Consider the following 20,334-nt stretch of genomic DNA (forward strand, 5'->3'; position numbering starts at 1 on the left):
CCAATTTAGTTTTTTACTCAAACAAATAATTAAAGGGATAAAAAGAAATAATATTAGTAATAATAAAACTAGGCCTATTTCTCTAGAGCTTTTAAAGAAATTCATAGATTATTTACCCGCCATATGTTTTTCTCAATACGAAGTCATTTTGTTCAAAACTGCCTTTTTACTTTCATTTTTTGGAGCACTCCAACAAAATTACAGCAGTGAACAGAAACACAGAAGCACCATTACTATTTAATGAGGACCTTTCATCGGATTTTATTAATTGAGATAAGTAACTGCCACCTTGCCTGTTTTGTTAAAATAGCGCTCCTACATGCGCCGTGCCCCCCGGTATTTTCCCCGCTCAGTATGCAAATACTGAGCATCGGAGCAATGGGGATGAGACGCAGTGGGCGTCTGCTTCTCCCCTTGCTGTAGCGCTGTCCAATCGCATCAGAGAGCGTCACAGCCAGGGAGGTTTTCTCTCCCGCTGCTTTGACACTCTGTGCTGTGACTGGACAGCGCTACAGCCAGGGAAGAAGGAGAAGCCCACAGAGAAGGACTACATCTTCTCCCCATTGCTCCTCAGCGGGGAAAATACCAGGGGGGGCACAGCGCGGCGTAGGAGTGCTATTTTAACAAAACAGGCAGGGTGGCAGCATCAGCGGGGGGTACCCCACAAGTACAGGTACTTATCTCAATTAATAAAATCCGGTGAAAGGTCCTCTTTAATGATCTCAAAATACATACAAATTACATTAAACTGTTCATAAAAAAAGTCAAAAACAGATCAAGACGGTAATGGTAACTGATTAAGATTAAATGAGTTCACTTCCTCTACACTCTGTCCAGTTCAAGCCATAAAAGAATGGTTATTCATTAGGTCCAGTAAACCAGGCCCATTATTTCTGCATTCCAATAATTCACCATTGACAAAATTTCAGTTTAATTTCATTCTACTCAAATGTAAAAACAAAGCAGGCTTAGAAAAAGAAGAAAATGTCATCTCATTCATTCAGAATTGGAGCGGCCACTTTGTCATCCAGGATTGGTTTAAAGGAAAAAACAATAAAAAAAAATAGGGAGATGGACCTCAGATATAAGTTGTATGTTTAGACCTGAGTTATCAGATTCTGAATGGATGAGATGGCTTATAGGAAATGAGCTTATTTTGGAGGCTAAAAAACATTCTTCATTAAAATTTAAATCAGACAACTTAGGATTCAACAGCAAGATAATTTTTTTAAAAAAAAAAAACATTTGCACTACGAATAAAAAACATTTACTCTGAATGTATATCGGTATGAAAAAAATGGCCGTTACCTAATTTGTTGATTATACATGCCGGTTCTTTTGACATAGGTAAATTAAAAACACATTATTTATTGAATGAGTAAAAAAAACACAATGGAAAAAATTCATTATCAATTTCCACAAATTAAGATAATTTTTTCATAAATAACACCCCGGTGGGCCTGGAGAGTTGAAAACATGATTTTCATAGAAAAGATCAGAATGCGTATCAACAAGAGTATGGAAAACTTTATGGAAAAGATAAACGGAAAATATTATAGGCATATTGAGCTGGAAGGATTTGTCAGTGGGTTATATGATGAATCGAACAGATTCTATCTGATATTGGATTGGATATTCTTAATGTTGGATTCCAAAATGTGATTGAAGATGGTTGCGGTGCTTTTTAGCAATTCAGCTACACTATATATAGGTAAAGTTGTGTTGTGTTGGTTGGTTTGTTCATACATACATAAAGTGTTATTGGTTTAATTGAGTTTTATATAATACTTCAGGTAAGATTAGGCAACGTGGCCATCTATAATCCACTAATAAAAGCTTATTGATTCTTAAATTGTGTAATTAGTCATTTATTAACATAATTGTTATGATTTATTTGGGATCTATGACACCATATGTATATGTTAAATGTGGGACAAAAACCTTATGGTGAACCCAGTCTTATTTATGTGCATACGTTAAACGTGTACTGCTGATGGACAATTTAAAGGGGTTTTCCAGTAATATACCCTGTACATTTATAAAGATTTTCTGGTAAAGCACCAGTACATGTGGCTGAGACTGGTACTGTAGCTCAGCCCCATTTACTGACCCTTTCTGTGTGTGGGTGAGCGTTATCCTACTAAAAAATGCCAGTTGGAGACTCTGCCATGAGAGGTAACTGTGGCTGCACAATGTTCTGAAGATATCGCTGATCTGTTAGTGTCCCTTGTATCACTTCTATGGATGACTGTTGTATGCGATGGCTCTCTCGATCATCACACAAGCAGTTGGGGCAGTATTGAAGTGCTTACCACAAGGCCTCCATACTCAAACCAGACCATCCTGGGATCCCAAACAGAACCTGGATTCATCACTAATGAAGATACAGTACTAGTCCATAGCAGTTCAGGTGTCTTGCTGCAAACAAAGGCAATGGTGGCTGGCTGTCAATGGGAGGATACGTAATGGGCACCATGACACCAAATGTCCTTCTGCTAAGCACTTGGAAATAGTGAACATCAAAACTGTGGGAGATGCTCATGCTTAATGGTGGGTCAAATGATCCGCTCTTCTGGTGGTCTTTCTGAACCATCTGGAGCGTTGTGCGCTGTGTGTACCCACTGCACCTAATTCCTCCTAGGTCAGAACGGCCTAGATACCAGGCAATTGATTCTCTCAGTGATGCATCCCCTCTCAAAGTCTGTCAACTGGGCAACATGTCTTTGAGTGCATTGTAGAGGAATGTCTAGCAGTCATCGATCTCTCACAAGATGTACACTATCCAAAAGTAGCCTCTGAGAGCCTTTTCATAGGACAGCGGGAGAGGCACTTTTACGCCCTCTTTTGGCACGACCCACTGTATAATCAGACCACATCTGTAATCATTTACATATCTGCCTGAGACATAACTGCACGCCAAGTTTTGCAGCAATCCGGCATTTCTATCTGGGTGCGTTTTTTTTGTCATTGAGTATATGCTTAAAGAAAACCACTTGCGCTCTGCCCTTCCTTTCTACTTGGATAAAAAGGAATGCTATTCACACATTTTATTTTTAACTACTGAGGTTTACAACGGGGTTGGAGCATGTTGCTACCTTATGAAACCAATTCTGTTGAGCTTTTTAGACCTTATGCCATCTGAGTTGAATAAAATGAAGGGTCAGTGTGACTGGTTTCATTATGAGTGTAATTCTGTGTCTGCAGCTTGGTCAGAAGGTGCGTAGGACAGCTGTTTTCTAAAAAAAAATGCAATTAGAAGGTGCAAAGTCTTATCATTTTGAAGTGGCGCCATCTATGAGGTAGAAACGTTCAGTTCCTAGTAATGTGAATCTAGTAACCAGAATCATGCTGAAATAAAAATGTTTCTTTAGGCCATACAATAAATTGAGTAGCCTGAAGGCTTGTGGATAGTGGGATAGTGTATACGTCCACGTCACAAGGGGAACAGGATGTGATGTTTTTAATTGATTGTGTGAAATGAATAAAACCAGAGGGGAAAATGGCTTGTAACAAAGAGGACCACAGGAGATTGTCACACAATGTCCCACACTCCTGCAAACATAGGACGGCAGAAGAGCGTGAATAATTAGCTACAATGAAAAAAGACCATACTGTGGTCTTGAAAAACAAATACATATGGTTAAGGCCTAACATTCAGGTTTTTTATGCAGTTTTTGAAGCCAAACCAGGTGTGGATAAAAAAACAATCTGTTTGGATTGTTTTGGTGGATATTCTCACGGCACCCCCGCTAATCAGCTGTTTGAAGAGAAGGCAGCGCTCATAAGAGTGCGGCCTTCTCTGCTCTGTTTTGCAATTGCTGTGGCGAGGAGGTGTAATTACAAGTATGGCGTCCCTATTTACTTCTATTGGACAGAGCTGTCATCAACAGTAACAAGTAGACAACCCCTTTAATGCTTTCTTCCTTTTTATGATCCACTTCAGATTTTGGCTTCAAAAACATGAACATATGGTCGTATCCTAAGGGCTCATACATATGATCTTATTTTGCATCCATGCCTAAGCTGCATTTTTTTTGCAGATTGTACATGGACCCATTTATTTCTATTGGTCCACAAAAATATACAATGTCTTTTATCTGTGCCTCCCTTTATGTATAGTGCCTCTTCTCTGTCCCCTCTTTATGTATAGTGCCTGTGCCCCCTTGATGTATAATGCCTCTTCTCTGTCACCTCTTTATTTATAGATTCTATTATCTATGCCCCTTTATATATAGTGCCACTTATTTGTGCCCCCTTGGTGCATAGTGCCTCTTCTCTGGGCCACCTTTTTGTATAGTGCCTCTTCTCTGTCCCCTCTTTATGTATAGTGCCTCTTACCTGTGCCCCCTTGATGTATAGTGCCTCTTCTCTGTCCCCTCTTTATGTATAGTGCCTATTATGTATGCCCCCTTCATATATAGTGCCACTTGTCTCTGCCCTCTTTATGCAAGGTGCCTCTTCTCCTGGCCCACGTTTTGTATAGTCCGTATTCTCTGTCCCCTCTTTATGTATAGTGCCTCTTCTCTGTGCCTCCTTTATGCATAGTGCCTCTTATCTGTGCCTCATTTATGTATAGTGCCTCTTCTCTGTGCCTCCTTTATGCATAGTGCCTCTTATCTGTGCCTCATTTATGTATAGTGCCTCTTCTCTGTGCCTCCTTTATGCATAGTGCCTCTTATCTGTGCCTCATTTATGTATAGTGCCTCTTCTCTGTGCCTCCTTTATGCATAGTGCCTCTTATCTGTGCCTCCTTTATGTATAGTGCCTCTTCTCTGTCACCTCTTTATGTATAGATCCTATTATGTGTGCCCCCTTTATATATAGTGCCATTTTGCATGCTGCCTCTTCTGTGGGCCCCCTTTTTTTCTTCTCTGTCCCCACTTTACGTATAGTGACTCTTCTCTGTCTCCTATGTATAGTGCCTCTTATTTGTGCCCCCTGGATGTATAGTACCTCTTATCTGTGCCCCCTTTATGTATATTGCCTCTTCTCTGTCCCCTCTTTATGTATAGTGCCTCTTATTTGTGCCCACTTAATGTATTGTGCCTCTTATCTGTGCCCCCTTGATGTATAGTGCCTCTTCTCTGTCACCTCTTTATGTATAGTGCCTATTATCTGTGCCTCCTTTATATATAGTGCAACTTATCTGTGCCCCTTTTGTATAATCTCTCTTCTCTGTCCCCTCTTTATGTATAGTGCCTCTTCTATGTCCCATCTTTATGTATAGTGCCTCTTATCTGTGTCTCCTTTATGCATAGTGCATCTTATATATGCGCCCTTTATGTATAGTGCCTCTTCCCTGTGCCCCCTGTATGTATACTATCTTTTTTCTGTACCCCCATCATGTATCATACCTCTTATCTGTGCCCTCTTTATGTATAGTGCCCTTTATCTGTGTCCCCTTTATATATATAGTGCCTCTTCTAATAGACTTCAATACTAATGCGTTGGAGTCTATGAGAGAAGCAATCTAATGATTGCTTGTTATAGTTCCCTAAGGAAACTATTAAAAATTGTAAAAATAAAAATAAAAAATTTAAATATTTTAAAAAATATATAAAAATTCAAATCATTCCTCTTTCCCCAAAATTAAAATTAAAATACATAACAACGAAACGGGGGGGGGAATCAAAAGTCGATTTGCTGTGTTTTGGTCACTTTGCCTCCCACAAAAAATTTAATGAAAAGTGATCAAAAAGTCATACACACCACAGAATCAATGAAAACTACAGATCAGCGCACAAAAAAATTAGCCCTCAAACAATTCCGTACACTTAAAATAAAAAATGTTATGGAGGTAAGTATATGGTGATGCAAATCAAAAATTCTTTTTTTTCCAGTATTAAAACAAAAGAAAAACTATACAAATGTGGTTGTACTGACCCGTAGAATAAAAGTAACAGTTCAGTTTTACCACATAGGAAATGCTGTAAAAACCAAACCCATAAAACTGTGGCAGAATTGTGTTTCTTTAATAATTCCACTCCATTTGGAATTTTTTTACCCTGCTTCCCACTACTCTATATGCAACCGTAAATGGAGTCATCAGAAATACAACTTGTCCTGCAAAAAACAAGTCATACATTTATTTGAATGGAAAAATAAAAAAAATGATGGCTTTCGGAAGGCTGGTAGTAAAAAATGTAAATGAAAAAATTTAAAATTGTTAGGTCTTATAGGGTTAAGCATATCCTCCACCAACACAAAGGGGAAACAAGACTGTCTTAAAAAGCCAGCCTTTGTAAATGACCCCCAATCGCTATTAGAATTTGGCTGGGGAGGTGATCAGCTGTTTGCCCCAGGTCCTGCTTCTGACAAACCCAGCAAGCAACTGGTTTTGCAGGGGAAAGCCATGACTGAGTGGCCATCCATGTAATGCAAGGATAGTTTAAGTCCACCAGAAGGCTAGCCTCTAATACTTACAGTATTTATAATAGAAAAAAGTTCACAAAGCCCAGCTTACAGAAATATAAAATCCAGCTTTTATTGTTCGAAGACGTAAAATCCAATTTGCAAAAGAAGTCTATGCGTTTCCGGTCAGACGGCGACCCTTAATCATGTTTTGCCGTGATTAAAGGTCGCTGTCTGACCCGAAAGGCATAGACTTTTTTTGCTATTTGGATTTTACATATTGGAACAATAAAAGCTGGATTTTATATTTCTGTAAGCTGGGCTTTGTGAACTTTTTTCTATTGGATCAGTGCTTCGTTCCTGGCACCGCCCGTGCTCTCAGTTTGGATTCAGGTGAGCGCAGCCTTCTTCTCTTAGGCTGGGTTCACACTTGAGCGTTGCGCAAACGCGCATTTTTATGCGCGTTTTTGTAATAGTAAACGCGCGTTTGACGCGCGTTTGTGTGATTCACTACAGTGTCCTATGGCCACAAACGCCCCAAAAGTCGCTCATGTACTTTTTGGAGCGTCAGGCGTTTTACAGCGCGATCGTACGCGCTGTAAAACGCCCAAGTGTGAACCATTCCCATAGGGAATCATTGGTTTCTCCTTGTTGAGCGTTTTACAGCGCGTAGGAACGCGCTGTAAAACGCTCAGGTGTGAACCCAGCCTTAGGCCACGTGCAGACGAGTGTTCCTCCCGCAGCGAGTCCGCATGCATCGCAGCACCCGGCCTGACCTCCCAGTACTGACAGGGTTCGCATAGCATTATATTGATTTATGATGATATGTAACCCTTACAGTTCTGGAATGTGTTGTTCTTGAACGCTCAGCATACATGTTGCATCTGAACTTCTGTAGTACCTCAAGTCCCAGCAGAAGCGCAACTACATTGACTATTGCTTGGTCACTATTTACAGAACCTTCAGCATACATGTTGCATTGGGATATACTACATTAGAAAGGAGGATACAATTAGAGACGATTTAGTGACTGCAATTTGCAGATCCACAATTTACAGACCGCAAAACACGGCACGTTCGTGTGAACAAGCCCTTTGTGAGCAAAAACCAGGAGTGGAGACTACTCAGAGATAAGGTATAATAGAAAGATCTGTACTTGTTCTGTTTTTCTGGCCCACACTTGATTTTGGGTCACAATAACCGATGATCAAACACTGATATGTGAAAAAGGCTTTAGGGAAACAAGTTCAGGTAAGATCCTGCCACCTGGTGGTAAAATATATGAAATGACTAGGTTTAGAAATTAACTAGTCCCTTATGAAAATGTTTGTAAATTGGTGCTATATAGCACCACCATGTGGTAAAGATGTGAAATTCAGGCTGCTGTACGCCATAAATAAAGGCATAAAAGTACAGTAAAAAATTATACTTATAAACAGTTCTACAAAAAAAAAAATCTCTCCGATAGAAGTCAATGCGGTCCCCTCCTGACCATTGTGTCTATAGACCATGTGACTGCCGTAAAGTGTATCTTGAACAATAGCTTGGGCAAGATAGCTGCATTCCACCCCCCCCCCCCCCCACCTAAATCATATCCAGGAAATAGAATTAAAAAATCTACAATCGGAAAATAAAAACAGATTACAAAAAAGGATAAGTGTCGCCATAAAAAACCTTAACCCATATGGAGAACGGCGTAACGGAAAAAAAATTGAAATGGCCAATTCCAAATTTTTTCATCAATTTACTTAATAAAAAAATTGAATAAAATTGATTTTAAAAAAATGATGCACTTCCAAAATGATATTAGCAACAATGAAAGATCGTCCCGCACAAAATGAGCCCCCACTCATATCTGTGAACCTAACTATAAAAAAGTTATGGGGTCACAATACAGTGATGACAACAAAAAATAATTTTTTTCACCATTTTTTTTTTTCAATATTAAAATGCCAGAAATATTATACATATGTGGTATTACCATAATTGTACTGACTTGGAGAATGAAGAGCATAACTCAGTTTTATGGCATAGTGAACGCTGTAAAAACAAAACCCCTACAACTGTGGTAGAATTGCATTTTTTTTTTTTTTAAATCCACCCCATTTGGATTTTTTTTCCTCTACTATAATGTAGGCAATATTAAATGGTGGTATTACAAAAGTACAACTTGGCCCGCAAAAAACAAGCCCTCAAACAGCTATGTCAGCAGAAAAATAAAAAAGCTCCGGGAAGGCTGGGAACGAAAAACAAAACAGGAAAATCGCTGCGTCAGGAAGGGGTTAAAAAACCTCTTTCATGCACAAAGATTTGATTTGTTACAGACTTTTTAGTGAAAAATCCATTATTTTCATCTGCTTGGAGTTGCACCTGCAGCAGTCCATGGATTTCATCACATCCCGTTCAATTCTGTAACATACACCTAAGGGCTCATTCACACGGCCATAGGTGGTCCCCAATGCATGGGCAACCTCCGTACGGCCCCCGGGATGAATCCAGACCTATTCAACTTGAATGGATCTGCATTCGTCCGTTCCGCAAAAAGATAGAGCAAGTTCTATCTTTTTGCGGAACGTAAGTACGGAACAGAACCTCACGGAAGCACTCCGCAGTGCTCCGTTCCATATCTCCGGACCCATTGAAGTGAATGGGTCCGCATCCGAGAAGCGGAATGCACACGGAACGGTGCCCGAGTATTGCGGATCCGCAAACGCGGGCCGCAATACGGCAATGGTCGTAAGGCTCCGCTCACACAGCATTATATTTTCACAGTAGTACCTGGAGTATTAAAGGGGTTTTCTGATACTGATGATCTACCCTGAGAACAAGCCATCAGCATTACACCTTACCTACAGCTGTGGGGAAACTACAACTCCCAGCATGCTCCATTCACGTCTATGATTGTTCTTAGAACAGCCAAGCCAGTGTGCATGCTGGGAGTCCTAGTTTCACCACACCTGGAGCGTACAGTGCAAAAGTCTAAGCACCAGGAACGCAGTTTAAGAGACAAAATGTTTTAATTTTATTAAGTCATAAAATAACACCGCTACAGGGCAAGGAGCCCCTCAGGAAGGGTAACAACATGGCCGCCTGAGTCTGGCCGTGGCCGAGCGCTCACACCGGCCGCCTCACCGAACTCAAGTTATTTCACCTTTCACACTGCGGGGGGCGGAGCAGCAGCAGAGTCACGTGGTGGCGCGACTTTAAATGGAGGGGGCGGAGCAAGCGGGAGGTCTGGAGAGAAGATGGATTTCCAGGGCGGGCCGGTGGAGGACCTGGAGCTGCGGGAGGCGCAGAGGGAGTACCTCGACTTCCTGGATGATGATGTGCGCGGCATTAGGCTTTAGTGAACTTGGCAGCGCCACCTGCTGGTGACTGCATGCTATTATCTAGCAGATGCTGCTGATACTGTCTGGTTCGTGCAGTCCTCGGTGTGGCAGCAGTGCACCGTTGCTGCACTGCTTTCAGCTCCAGGATAGACATGGACTGCCTGTGTATGCCTTCAGTTATCATACAGCTTTCCCAGGCTCCTGAATGGCATTAGGCTATGAGGCAGAGATGTATTTCTACATGAATGCTCCCTAGTTACAGAAGCTTCTTGGCTGTATCTTTCTAGGAGTTTAGTATGTAAATTAGGAACTATACATACGTTTCTATGGCCTGTCCTCGGGATAGGTCATTAAAGGGGTTGTTCAGGATTAGAAAAACATGGTGGCTTTCTTTGAGAAACCGCACCGGTCAGTCCATAGGTTGTGTCTGGTCTGAGCTGCAATACCACACACGACCTGTGGCCTAATGTAGTGCTGCTTTTGGAAGAAAACAGCCATGTTTCTCTAATCGCTGGGGTGTGTGACTCCCAGCACATCGGTCACCTGTATGTGTGCCGCTCCTTTCCATTCAAGGTAATGGCCTTAGGCTACATTCACGCTTGCGTTGCTGTTTTCTGGTATTGAGATTTGGCAGAGGATCTCAATATTTGTTTGGTCCTCATGCATTCTGAAAGGAAAGGGATCCGTTCAGGATGTCTACTGTTTCATCAGCTTTCCATTTTGTGACCGGACCTAAAACCGCTGCAAGCTGTGGTTTTGTCCAGTCCAAAAAACGGACCAGTCGTTGAAAACAATGTCCCAAAAATTTTTGGAGCCTGAAAAACCTGATCCATCACCCATTGACTTTCAATGTATTTAGTGACCTGTTTTTTGTTTTTTTTTTTCTTCCCAGTTTTGATTTCACACAACCGCATCCTAATGTGCAAAATCAAAAAGGATCTGTTTAACTCCGGTATTGAGATCCTCTGCTGAATCTCAATACCAGAATTAACAACACAAGTGTGAAGCAGGCTTGGGCTGCAATACTAGGCACAGCCTCTTTACAATGGATGGCGCTGTGCTTGGTAAGCCGTAGGGAAGCTACAGTACTCATCGGAGCTCCATGGGCTCTTCAAACAGCTGATCAGTGTGGGGGTGCTGGATGTTGGACCCCCACTGGTCAGATATTGATGAGCTATCCTGAGGATAGGTCATAAGTGTTCTGCGCCTGGAAGACCCCATGAAATCTCCAGCCTATCCCACACCACACATGGTCCTCTGCTGGTCCCAGGCTATACTGCTGCAATAAACACTTTTTTTTTTTAAAGCTGTAAATGCGCTTTAAAAGGATATTGCCACCTTAGGAGTGACCACAGGATTTGCCATACATTAAAGGGATTCTGTCACCTCTTTTTACCCTATAGCAGTGATGGTGAACCTATGGCACGGGTGCCAGAGGCGGCACTCAGAGCCCTCTCTGTTGGCACCCGCACTGTGAAAAGTCTATGGTGTACCAATATGCCTTAGACTTTTCCTGCCATTCATCAGCGCAGGGCGCACTATGAACAGCACAGGCAGCGCACTGAATGTAGGCAGGCTTTAATCACTAAATGATAAAGTACATGGAATATATACTATATTGAACTATAGTATTCAGGTTAAATTGCCGCGTTGGCACTTTACGATAAATAGGTGGGTTTTGGGTTGCAGTTTGGGCACTTGGCCTCTAAAAGGTTCGACATCAATGCCCTAAAGAGATGCGCGGCTAGATCTCCGCTAGCATGTCCGCAATATACCTGTCCCATAGCTCTGTGTGGTTTTATTGAGTGTAAAAAATGGTTTTATATATATGTAAATGACCCTGGTAAGGAGCCCAAGGGGCTGCACTAACCGTTCTGGAGCCCAGCCGCGCCCCCTGTGAAGGAGACGAGCACCACCTGTATCCACAAATCTCCTCCACGAAGTCAGATCGCCGTAATCTCGCAATGTGCAGTGACGGCATAGTGTCCTTCCCTGTGCTGACATCAGCCTCAGGGAAGGAACTGCGCATGCGCTGCGAGATTACGGCAATCTTACTGTTGGGGAAGATTCCTGGATACAGGGCGCGGTGCTGGGCTCCAGAACGGTTAGTGCAGCCCCTTGGGCTCCTTACCAGGCTGATTTACATATATATAAAATAATTTTTTACACTCAATAAAACCACTCCGATATAAGACAGGTGTATTGCGGAGATTTATCCGTGCTTGTCTGCATCTCTATAGGGTAAAAATAAGTGACAGAATCCCTTTAATGATGGATGCCCACCTCATGCTTGGGTGTTTTTTCGCGGTTCCCATAGAAGTGAATAGATAGTGCCGTGAACATGTGCGGTCACCTCCTCAATCTATTCCCCACCCGGATGTGGCGTCCTGCAGCCACCTCACCATGGTTATGGACATGCTGGACCCAGAGGTGGCAACCAATCCTAACGGACATTCATGGCATAACCTGTAGATATCTCGTACATGTGCTTGACAGGTGGTGGTGATAACTGTGACAACTATCGTGGTGACCAAATTGTGTATAATTTGATCATCTAAAAATGAAGTAATGGCTGAATCCAACTTGACAGCCGCAGATACTTCAAGGGCTTATGAGTTTGAAGTCTGCAGATATTCCATTGTGATTGCAGCCTTGCAGCTTCCGTGGGGTGTAATATTACTTTAGCTCACATGTGGTTACTGAATGCTACTCGTACATCAGACATAGCGTACCGTATGAGAAGGTTTCACCGGCTCGGGGGAGACAACTATTAACTAGGAAGCTGATAAAACTCTCGTCACAGCATATAGCAGCGTCAGTCTGGTGAACGTTCTGCTTCATTTTCTGAGACCAGTGGTAAGCTTTGTTCACATTTTGTCTTGTGTGAACGGATCTTAAAGGGGTTTTCCAAGACTCTTGCACTGGTGCCATCAGCATATGAGATTACCAGAACTTGATACTAAAGTCACAGTTTTACTGATAAGTGTGGCGCCATTTTATGATATGGCACCTGCAAACATTAGAGATCACAGGTTTAGACACTTTCCACACTGTAATGTAATCTATGACTCCGGAGCAAAACAAGCCCCCTCTGGGAGAAAAATAAAAAAATAATTAGATATAGATAGATCCAGCGCCACATATCCCAGCCACAAGAAACAGATAACTAGACTGAAGAAGGTCCATTTTGAACCGAAATGGCCGGTCAGCACGGTTATCAAAAGTGGCTACTGTATTGTACGATGTAACTGGATCATGATTCATATGATGTCACACTAATAAATTATATAAACTTCAAATGAAGAACCTGTGTGCCACAATCTTCTCTTCCCCCTTCCTATTCAGCCCTCGTATCATCAAGCCCCCATGGCAGCCATGCCTCATGACATAAAATATAAAATCCACTTACCTCTCCTGCTTCGAACGCCGCCGCTCACCTTGTGTTCTTCCTGCAGTCAGTTGTGCACAGCGAGAGGTCACAGAGCACCTTCACGCTGTGCACAGCTGACAGCAGAGGACCAGGAAGCGGCGAGTACAGAGCCCGGGGAGCGCTGCATTCACCGCTTCCCCATCCTCTGGTACCCTTATGGAAGCGCTCATTAGTATTCTCCACATAAGACACAGTAGCATTTTCCCCCACGTTGGGGGTGGGAAAGTGCATTTTATAGGGTGAAAACTACAGTGTGTGTAGGTAACTTACAAACAAGAATAATCTTCTTGGCTATTGTGCTTGCAGCAAGATCAAGGTGTTTACCATGGAAAAGTAAGGGACATGATCGGTGCGAGTGAGCATCGCTTAATTGTCAACCTGAATGACCTGAGGCGTAAGAATGAGCGCCGAGCTAATGTGTAAGTATTAATGTATGCAATATTTATGCAGCTTTCAGTTGTTTACATGTAAGCTTTTCCATTGTAGGCCCAATCTGTCTGTTAGGCTGCCTCTATAAACAGTATTTTAGGTTGATCTTGCAGTTATTTAAAGAGGTTTTCTGAGTTTTTTTTGAACTGATGACCTTTCCTCCAGGTCAGTCATCAGTATCTGATCGGTGGAGGTCTGACACCTGGGACCCCCGCTGATCAGTTTGAGGAGGCGCTAGCAGAAGCACCGTAGCCTTCTCTCAGCTCGCCAAGCACAGTGCAGTACATTGTATAGCGGCTGTGCTTGGTATCAGGCTGAGCCCCATTCACTTCAATGGGACTGAGCTGTGCCTAGGTCATAGGACTGAATGTGTCGTCACTGGTCTAGGAAAAGCTGAGAGGAGGCCACAGTGCTCACAGGAGTGCCGGTGCCTTCTCAAACAGCTGATTGACTGGGGTCCAACACCTAGGACCCTGCCAATCAGAAACTGATGACCTGTCCTGAGGAGAGATCATCAGTACATAAATCTCAGAAAACCCTTTAAAGGGGCTTTCCAGAAGTAGTCTGTGAATCGGTTAAATGAAGTCACTTGCCAGTGGTGACCTCACTCACTGATGCAGCCATTGTAAGAGCTTCATGTACTACTTCTACTTTTTTTTTTTTTTTTTTTTTTTACTTTTTGCCGAAGTCCCTTAAGAGTATGTTCTCATGCGGCAAGTCTGTTTTGGATTTTCCGCAGAAGAAAGTCTGCAGTGATCTTGCCCAAATCTGCACCAAATGATGTGCTCTTCTTGTGGATTTCATTGCAGAATCACTGCAGATTTGCCACAGACTTCACCCTCGGCATTGCAAGGGATGAAATCTTAAGCGGATGTCCACAGTATGTCAACTTAGTTTTTTTTCCCAGGAATTTTATTATGATTGCCTATCCTCGGGATATGTCATCAATATGAGATCGGTGGGGGTCTAACTCCTGGCACCCCATTAATCAGTTGTTTGAGGAAGCTAGAGGCCTGGTGAGGGCCGCAACATTCTTGCAGCTTACCATTGGATAGTGGCTGTGCTTGGTATTGTAGCTCAGCCCCATTCACATGACCACAACGTCACATGGCCTAGGAAGTGACAAAGTGCCACTGCCTCTTCATACAGTTGACATGCATGTGTACCCCCTCCGATCTCCTATTGATGACCTATCCTCAGGAAAGGCCATCAATAGGAAAATTTCGGAAAACCCATTCAAAATCTGCACCACATGTCAGGTTGTGTGCGGAGTCCACATTATTTTTTTAAACTCTCTTCTAATTCGTTGCCACTGTGCAATGCTGCAGATTTGCAGAGGCAAAACCCTCAGCGGACTCTCCACTTGTGAACATGCCTTGAATCCGTGGCCAACTTTACAGTAGGGATCCAATAGAAAGACTGTAATGAGACATTTCAACCACACAGCCAGTAAAATAGGAATGCGTTTCTAGAGTGTACTTCTCCCTTCATCAGGTCCAACAATTCATCTTACAGCAGTATACTACCATGGTTCTTTCAGACTGGAGAATTGCAGTAAGGCAAGGGCTACATGGCGACACTTGTTGCGGCCAGGATCGTTGAGCCGCGGAGATTCCATAGAAATGAATGGGATCGCCACGTCAGTCTCAAGAGATCCAGCTGTGTTGCCGTGGTCATCTTATTAAGTTCTATGGGATCACTGCTGCTCAGCGATCCTGGCCGCGACAGGTGTTGTGCAGCCAGTGTCGCCGTATAGGCCTTGCCTAGTGCTTCATAATGAATGGAGCTAACAGAGGACACTGCTTTCAGCAGCTTTGTGTGCATGGCGTTCCTAAAATCCTGTCTAACTTCTGACTGTGCTCATTGTCAGTTTTGACCCTGGGTTCACACCTGAGCGTTTTACAGCGAGTTCCTAAGCGCTGTAAAACGCTCAACAAGGAGAAACCAATGCTGCCCTATGGGCATGGTTCTCACCAGGGCGTTTTGCAGCGCATACGATCGCGCTGTAAAACGCCCGACGCCCCAAGAAGTACATGAGCTTCTTTGGGGCGTCTTGTCGCGCGTTCCCATACATAGACTTTCGGGAACGCGCGACAATGGGCGTTCGCTTGTCTCTGTATGCGCGATTGCAAACGTCGGTACAATCGCGCATACAGAGCGCTCCATCGCAAACGCTCAGGTGTGAACCCAGCGTGAGTGTTCAATGACTACATCAGCCAGACCTCAGAGAAGAGCGTACATCTGGTTACTAGCATGAAGATTGATGTTATCCGTTTCTGTGATACTTTGCAACTAACTGGTGTCCTCATTGCAGATTGCTGAGTAATGCCTTTTTGGAGGTCATTGCATTCCAAAAAGCCTTAAAGGATTTGGTAGCTTCCATTGATGCTACATATGCCAAGCAGTTTGAAGAGTTCAGCGTTGGATTTGAAGGCAGTTTTGGAGCTAAGCATGTCTCCCCTCGCACTCTGATCGCAGGTTTCTTGGGAAATCTGGTCTGTGTTGAAGGCATTGTTACAAAATGTAAATGCAGCTTATTTTACTATTTGGGTGACATTAGACCGTGTATTGACATTCATACTGTTAGTGATGGTGCCAGTAGAACATTCTACTCTTGTGTATATCCTTACATTGGAGCCACATTGTAATCTGACAGATGGTGAAGTATGTGGATCTGTATGAAAACCTAGTCACAGTTGGGAAGTTCACCCGACCATGTTGATTCAAAGGCTAAAAACGCCTTTGAGGTAGTTTCCATTTGCTAGATAACGGAGGAGAAATTGGTGCTGATTCTAGTATGGCCAATGGAGTAAATCCCTGTTTCGAAAGCGCTCCTCAAACAATCTTCTATAGGTCATCTGTAACATGTTGTAAAGAGCATGCAAGATGAAGCGATCCAGCACTCCAGCTTCTCGATAAAGTCCACAGGCTTCATTGAAGAGATAAAATGACACTATGTAGCGCAACAACGCATGTCTGACGGCCAGGCAATTCTGCATGGTGTCATTTTATCAGAAGCTAGTGCTGGATCGCTTACATGTTCACCTGCTCCACTCGGGATTTCCATGCACCTAGTGGTCTGGGTGAAGCAACATAGGTGAGCTGAACTTGTCTTTGGATTATCTCTTAAAGAGGACCTGTCACCTCTCCTGACATGTCTATTTTAGCAGCTACTTGCATCCCCATGTAATAACAATTCTGGAGCCTTTATTCTTATGACTCTATGATGTGCCATTCCTTTATTATTCCTTGTACAACTTATGATTAAATTGATAGCAGTTCTAAAGAAGGTCCAGATGGGTGTTACCAGTTGGGAGTGTCCCTGCACAATTTGACACTATCCAATCAGTGCTGCCATTGTTAGTGTGCAGGGACACACCACCAACTGGTAACATCCATCTGGATCTTCATTGCAAAATGCTGGCAATTCATTCATAACTTGCATAACATACAGTCATAAGAATAGATGCTCCAGAATTATTACAAGGGAGGCATAGTAGTTTCTAAAACAGACATGTCGGGAGAAGTAACAGGTCCTCTTGAAAAGTGAGCTCTAAAGAACTACTAAAATGAAATGTACTATGGTTTCGGTGTATGGGTCTCGGCACTTGGACCTCTGCTGATCATGGTTTTATAGTTCATGTGGAATACAAGTGTTTATTGGGAGAAACGCCTTTAAATTGTGAGGTGCGAAGCACTGACTGGGTCACATAACAGTATATTGATTTATAATGGTGTGTAAACCTTAGAGGTCTGGAATGTATGTCAGTGTTATCCATTACATTCCAGAACTGGAAGGGCTTTCACACGAGCGGATAATCTACTGTGTGAAAGAGCCAAGCCCCGTTCCAGACACCAGAGGCACAGGATTACCATGACTGATAATGCTCTTTGCCTCTCTGTGATCTTTTTACTACAAACGTTTTCATTGTGATTTGGTAGTAAAAAGGTCAGAGAGGCAAAGAACATTATTAATCATGTTAATGCTCCATGTCTCTGTTGTCCGGAACGGTGCTTGGCTCTTTCACGCAGCGGATTCCACGCACGGGATCTGCTTGTGTGAAAGAGCTCTAAGGGTTACATAGCATCATTAATCAATATAATGCTATGCAACCCTGTCAATGCTGGGAGGTCAGTATGGGACCTCTCCATGACGCACTCTGCGAGTCCAGTGTGTGGAACTTGCTCGTGTGAAACCAGCCTTAAAGTGCAAAAATATAACAAAAAATAAAAAAAATCAGATAACACTTTGAACGGTGAGTCTTTAGCACACATGGTTGGTTTATTTCTTAATTTTAAAATGCTTTTTACCGCTTTCCTTTATAGGTTCCTTGGTCCGACCTAAGGTAATGCGTAGTGTCCATTACTGTCCAGCTACAAAGAAGACCTTGGAAAGGAAATATACTGATCTCACAACGCTAGAGGCGTTTCCTTCCAGTGCAATTTACCCCACCAAGGTAAGTGTTGTAGTGTGCCCTGTATGCTGTACTGCTACTTTGTATTGTCACTGACGATTACTGTTCTAAACTGTCTCAGGATGAAGAAAACAATCCTCTTGAGACAGAATACGGGCTGAGCACGTACAAAGATCATCAAACTCTGAGCATACAAGAAATGCCTGAGAGAGCCCCCGCCGGACAGCTGCCTCGTTCTGTTGATATCATCGCAGATGATGATCTGGTAGACAAATGTAAACCTGGAGACAGAGTCCAGATAGTGGGGATATACCGCTGTTTACCATCTAAGCAGGGCGGATTCACATCTGGCACATTCAGGTATAAGAGGGATAAAGGTGTCTCTTGTTATGTTTGTGTACGTCAAGAAAGCTTCTGACCTGTGTGCTAGTCGTCTACATAGTAACTTTATCAGATGGAGGCTAAAGCAGCGTCCTTTGACCTCTGTCGTGTGTGTGTGTGTCTCGTGTATATATATTTTGTGCTGCTTTTGTCGTCAGGAGCAGTGAGAATGTGAACTTTTGTTCTGCTCCTTAAAGAGGTTCTCTGGGAATCCTTTAAAATGACTGCCAGCAACTTGTGTTAGGATGTGAGCAGGAATGGTTGCCTCCACTTAGTTCTGCCTAGGGGGTGAGGGGACAGAGGATCAATACCCAGTACAATAGATTATGATAATGTGATCCTACCTATATGCCATCATGGCTGAACAGCGGAGCAGGAAAGCTCACCAATGTGTAGTATATTTAAGTGCCAGAGCGTATGTGTAGCGAGGCCTCACCTCCCCCCCCCTTCCCTCCAGGCAGTTCTGCAAATGGAGGCAACTAGTCTGGCCCACATTATAAGACAGGTTGCTTTTAAATCATTCCTGGAGACCGCTTTTAAGTGCACTGGAGGTGGAAGTTCACTGTAAAGGGATCTTTGCATTGAGCTGCTTCACAGCCCCTCCCCTCTGCTGTGAGTGACAGCTGTAACATCCAGCCAGGAGGCAGCTACAGATGTCACTGAAAGCTAAGAGGGGCTGTGAAGAGCAGAGTACTGCACAACAGTGAAGAATCACCTCAGTGTACTGAGAACCTGGCAGAATGAAACTTCATATTCACTCTAATCCTGATCATGTAATATCCGCAAAAGGTATGTTTGTCCTCCACTCAGGAGTGCAATGTTGTGAATGGTCAAAACTGCTGATAGTCATATAATTTTGTAAAATGGGGACCTATGAATTTAATTGACTAGTCATAAGCTTTTTTCCTCGGCGCCTCCACAACGGCACTCACAGGAGGGTGTGCCCGCCTCCCCAGGACAGGAAACAACGTAGAAGCTCAGGTTTAAAAGGCCCTCTCCCTTTACCTGCTTCACTTGTTTCCGGTCCTCAAGGGATCGCGTGGAAGCCGCTCCTGCAGTGTTGGGAGTACAAGTGAAGTTTTGCACAGCCTGTCAGTTTGCCCCATTCGGGAGCGTCTGTGCAGGGGATGGGGATTGAAGAAGGCCTGGCGCCTCTGTCCCGTTCCTTTGGCGTAAGCCTGTCAGTGAAGACTGTCCTGGGCATCGGCTTCCCCAGTGACGGTACCTGGGGAAGTGAAGGATAGCGTGTGCATGCGCCTAACAGGCTGGAACTTCTGGGCAGAGTTCCCCTTCTCTGCTCGTCACTTCCGCCAGCACATGACTTCAGAGACCTGGCTTATATCGGAGGAATGTCGGGAGCAGGGAATGCAGTAGACGGTGTCCTACACATGCAGCATGTCCTCTATCTTGGAAGTTCCTGACATGTCCTGCAGACATGTGGATCCTTCTGCCACCCAGAGGCCGGTAAGCCTCCTAACAGTTATCTCACATGTTACCTCTATTTGGGGGAAGAGGGAGCACAGTTATATTGTTTCTCTCTTCCACTGGTGTTGGTGCTGGCCTTCATTTTTGGGCTGAACTAGCAAATAAGAATTTTTGCTAATTCAGCCCAAAAATGTATCTTGCTTTATAGGGCAGGGAGGCCAGGACTATAAAGACCTCTGGTGGAGATTCGGCGCAGAGAAAATGTGCAAAAAATCCCTGCTGTCTACGTCTAAAAGACGCTCTGTCCTATGTGTACAGACAAAGTAGTAACTGAAGCATCACCGTCCTTCCTAGAATCCATAAGAAATATGATCAAGGAGGAAGTAAACGAGGTGATAGATGCAAGATTGCCACCAGGTTCCCCCCCCCCCCCCCAACTGTTAACCTCACAGATCAGATAGCAGAATTCGCATGTGATTCGGATGAGGGTGAAAGATTTTCATAGGCAGAGTCCAAATCTTCTGAGGACTAATCAGGGAAGCCTTTTTGTATTCCCGAAGATGGGGAAAATGTA

The 20,334-nt window shown here is 43.4% G+C and overlaps 1 protein-coding gene across 2 annotated transcripts in view; it reads left to right on the forward strand.

The window, feature by feature from the left end:
* Positions 1-9,532: 9,532 nt before the first annotated feature.
* LOC122938418 (maternal DNA replication licensing factor mcm3) overlaps positions 9,533-20,334 on the forward strand; it is a 36,994-nt gene continuing 26,192 nt past the window's right edge. Inside the window, exons 1-5 of one of the 2 annotated variants that reach the window (XM_044293909.1) lie at positions 9,533-9,677; positions 13,417-13,529; positions 15,854-16,062; positions 17,866-17,996; positions 18,076-18,314. In XM_044293909.1, coding sequence (XP_044149844.1) covers positions 9,597-9,677; positions 13,417-13,529; positions 15,854-16,062; positions 17,866-17,996; positions 18,076-18,314 — 773 coding nt within the window. In that variant the 5' untranslated portion in view covers positions 9,533-9,596. Of the gene's footprint in view, positions 9,678-13,416; positions 13,530-15,853; positions 16,063-17,865; positions 17,997-18,075; positions 18,315-19,253; positions 19,800-20,334 lie in introns of those variants that run through there. The other variant, XM_044293910.1, reaches the window with a different exon arrangement.

Source organism: Bufo gargarizans, chromosome 5, assembly GCF_014858855.1.
Source record: "Bufo gargarizans isolate SCDJY-AF-19 chromosome 5, ASM1485885v1, whole genome shotgun sequence".
Classification (NCBI taxonomy): domain Eukaryota; kingdom Metazoa; phylum Chordata; class Amphibia; order Anura; family Bufonidae; genus Bufo; species Bufo gargarizans.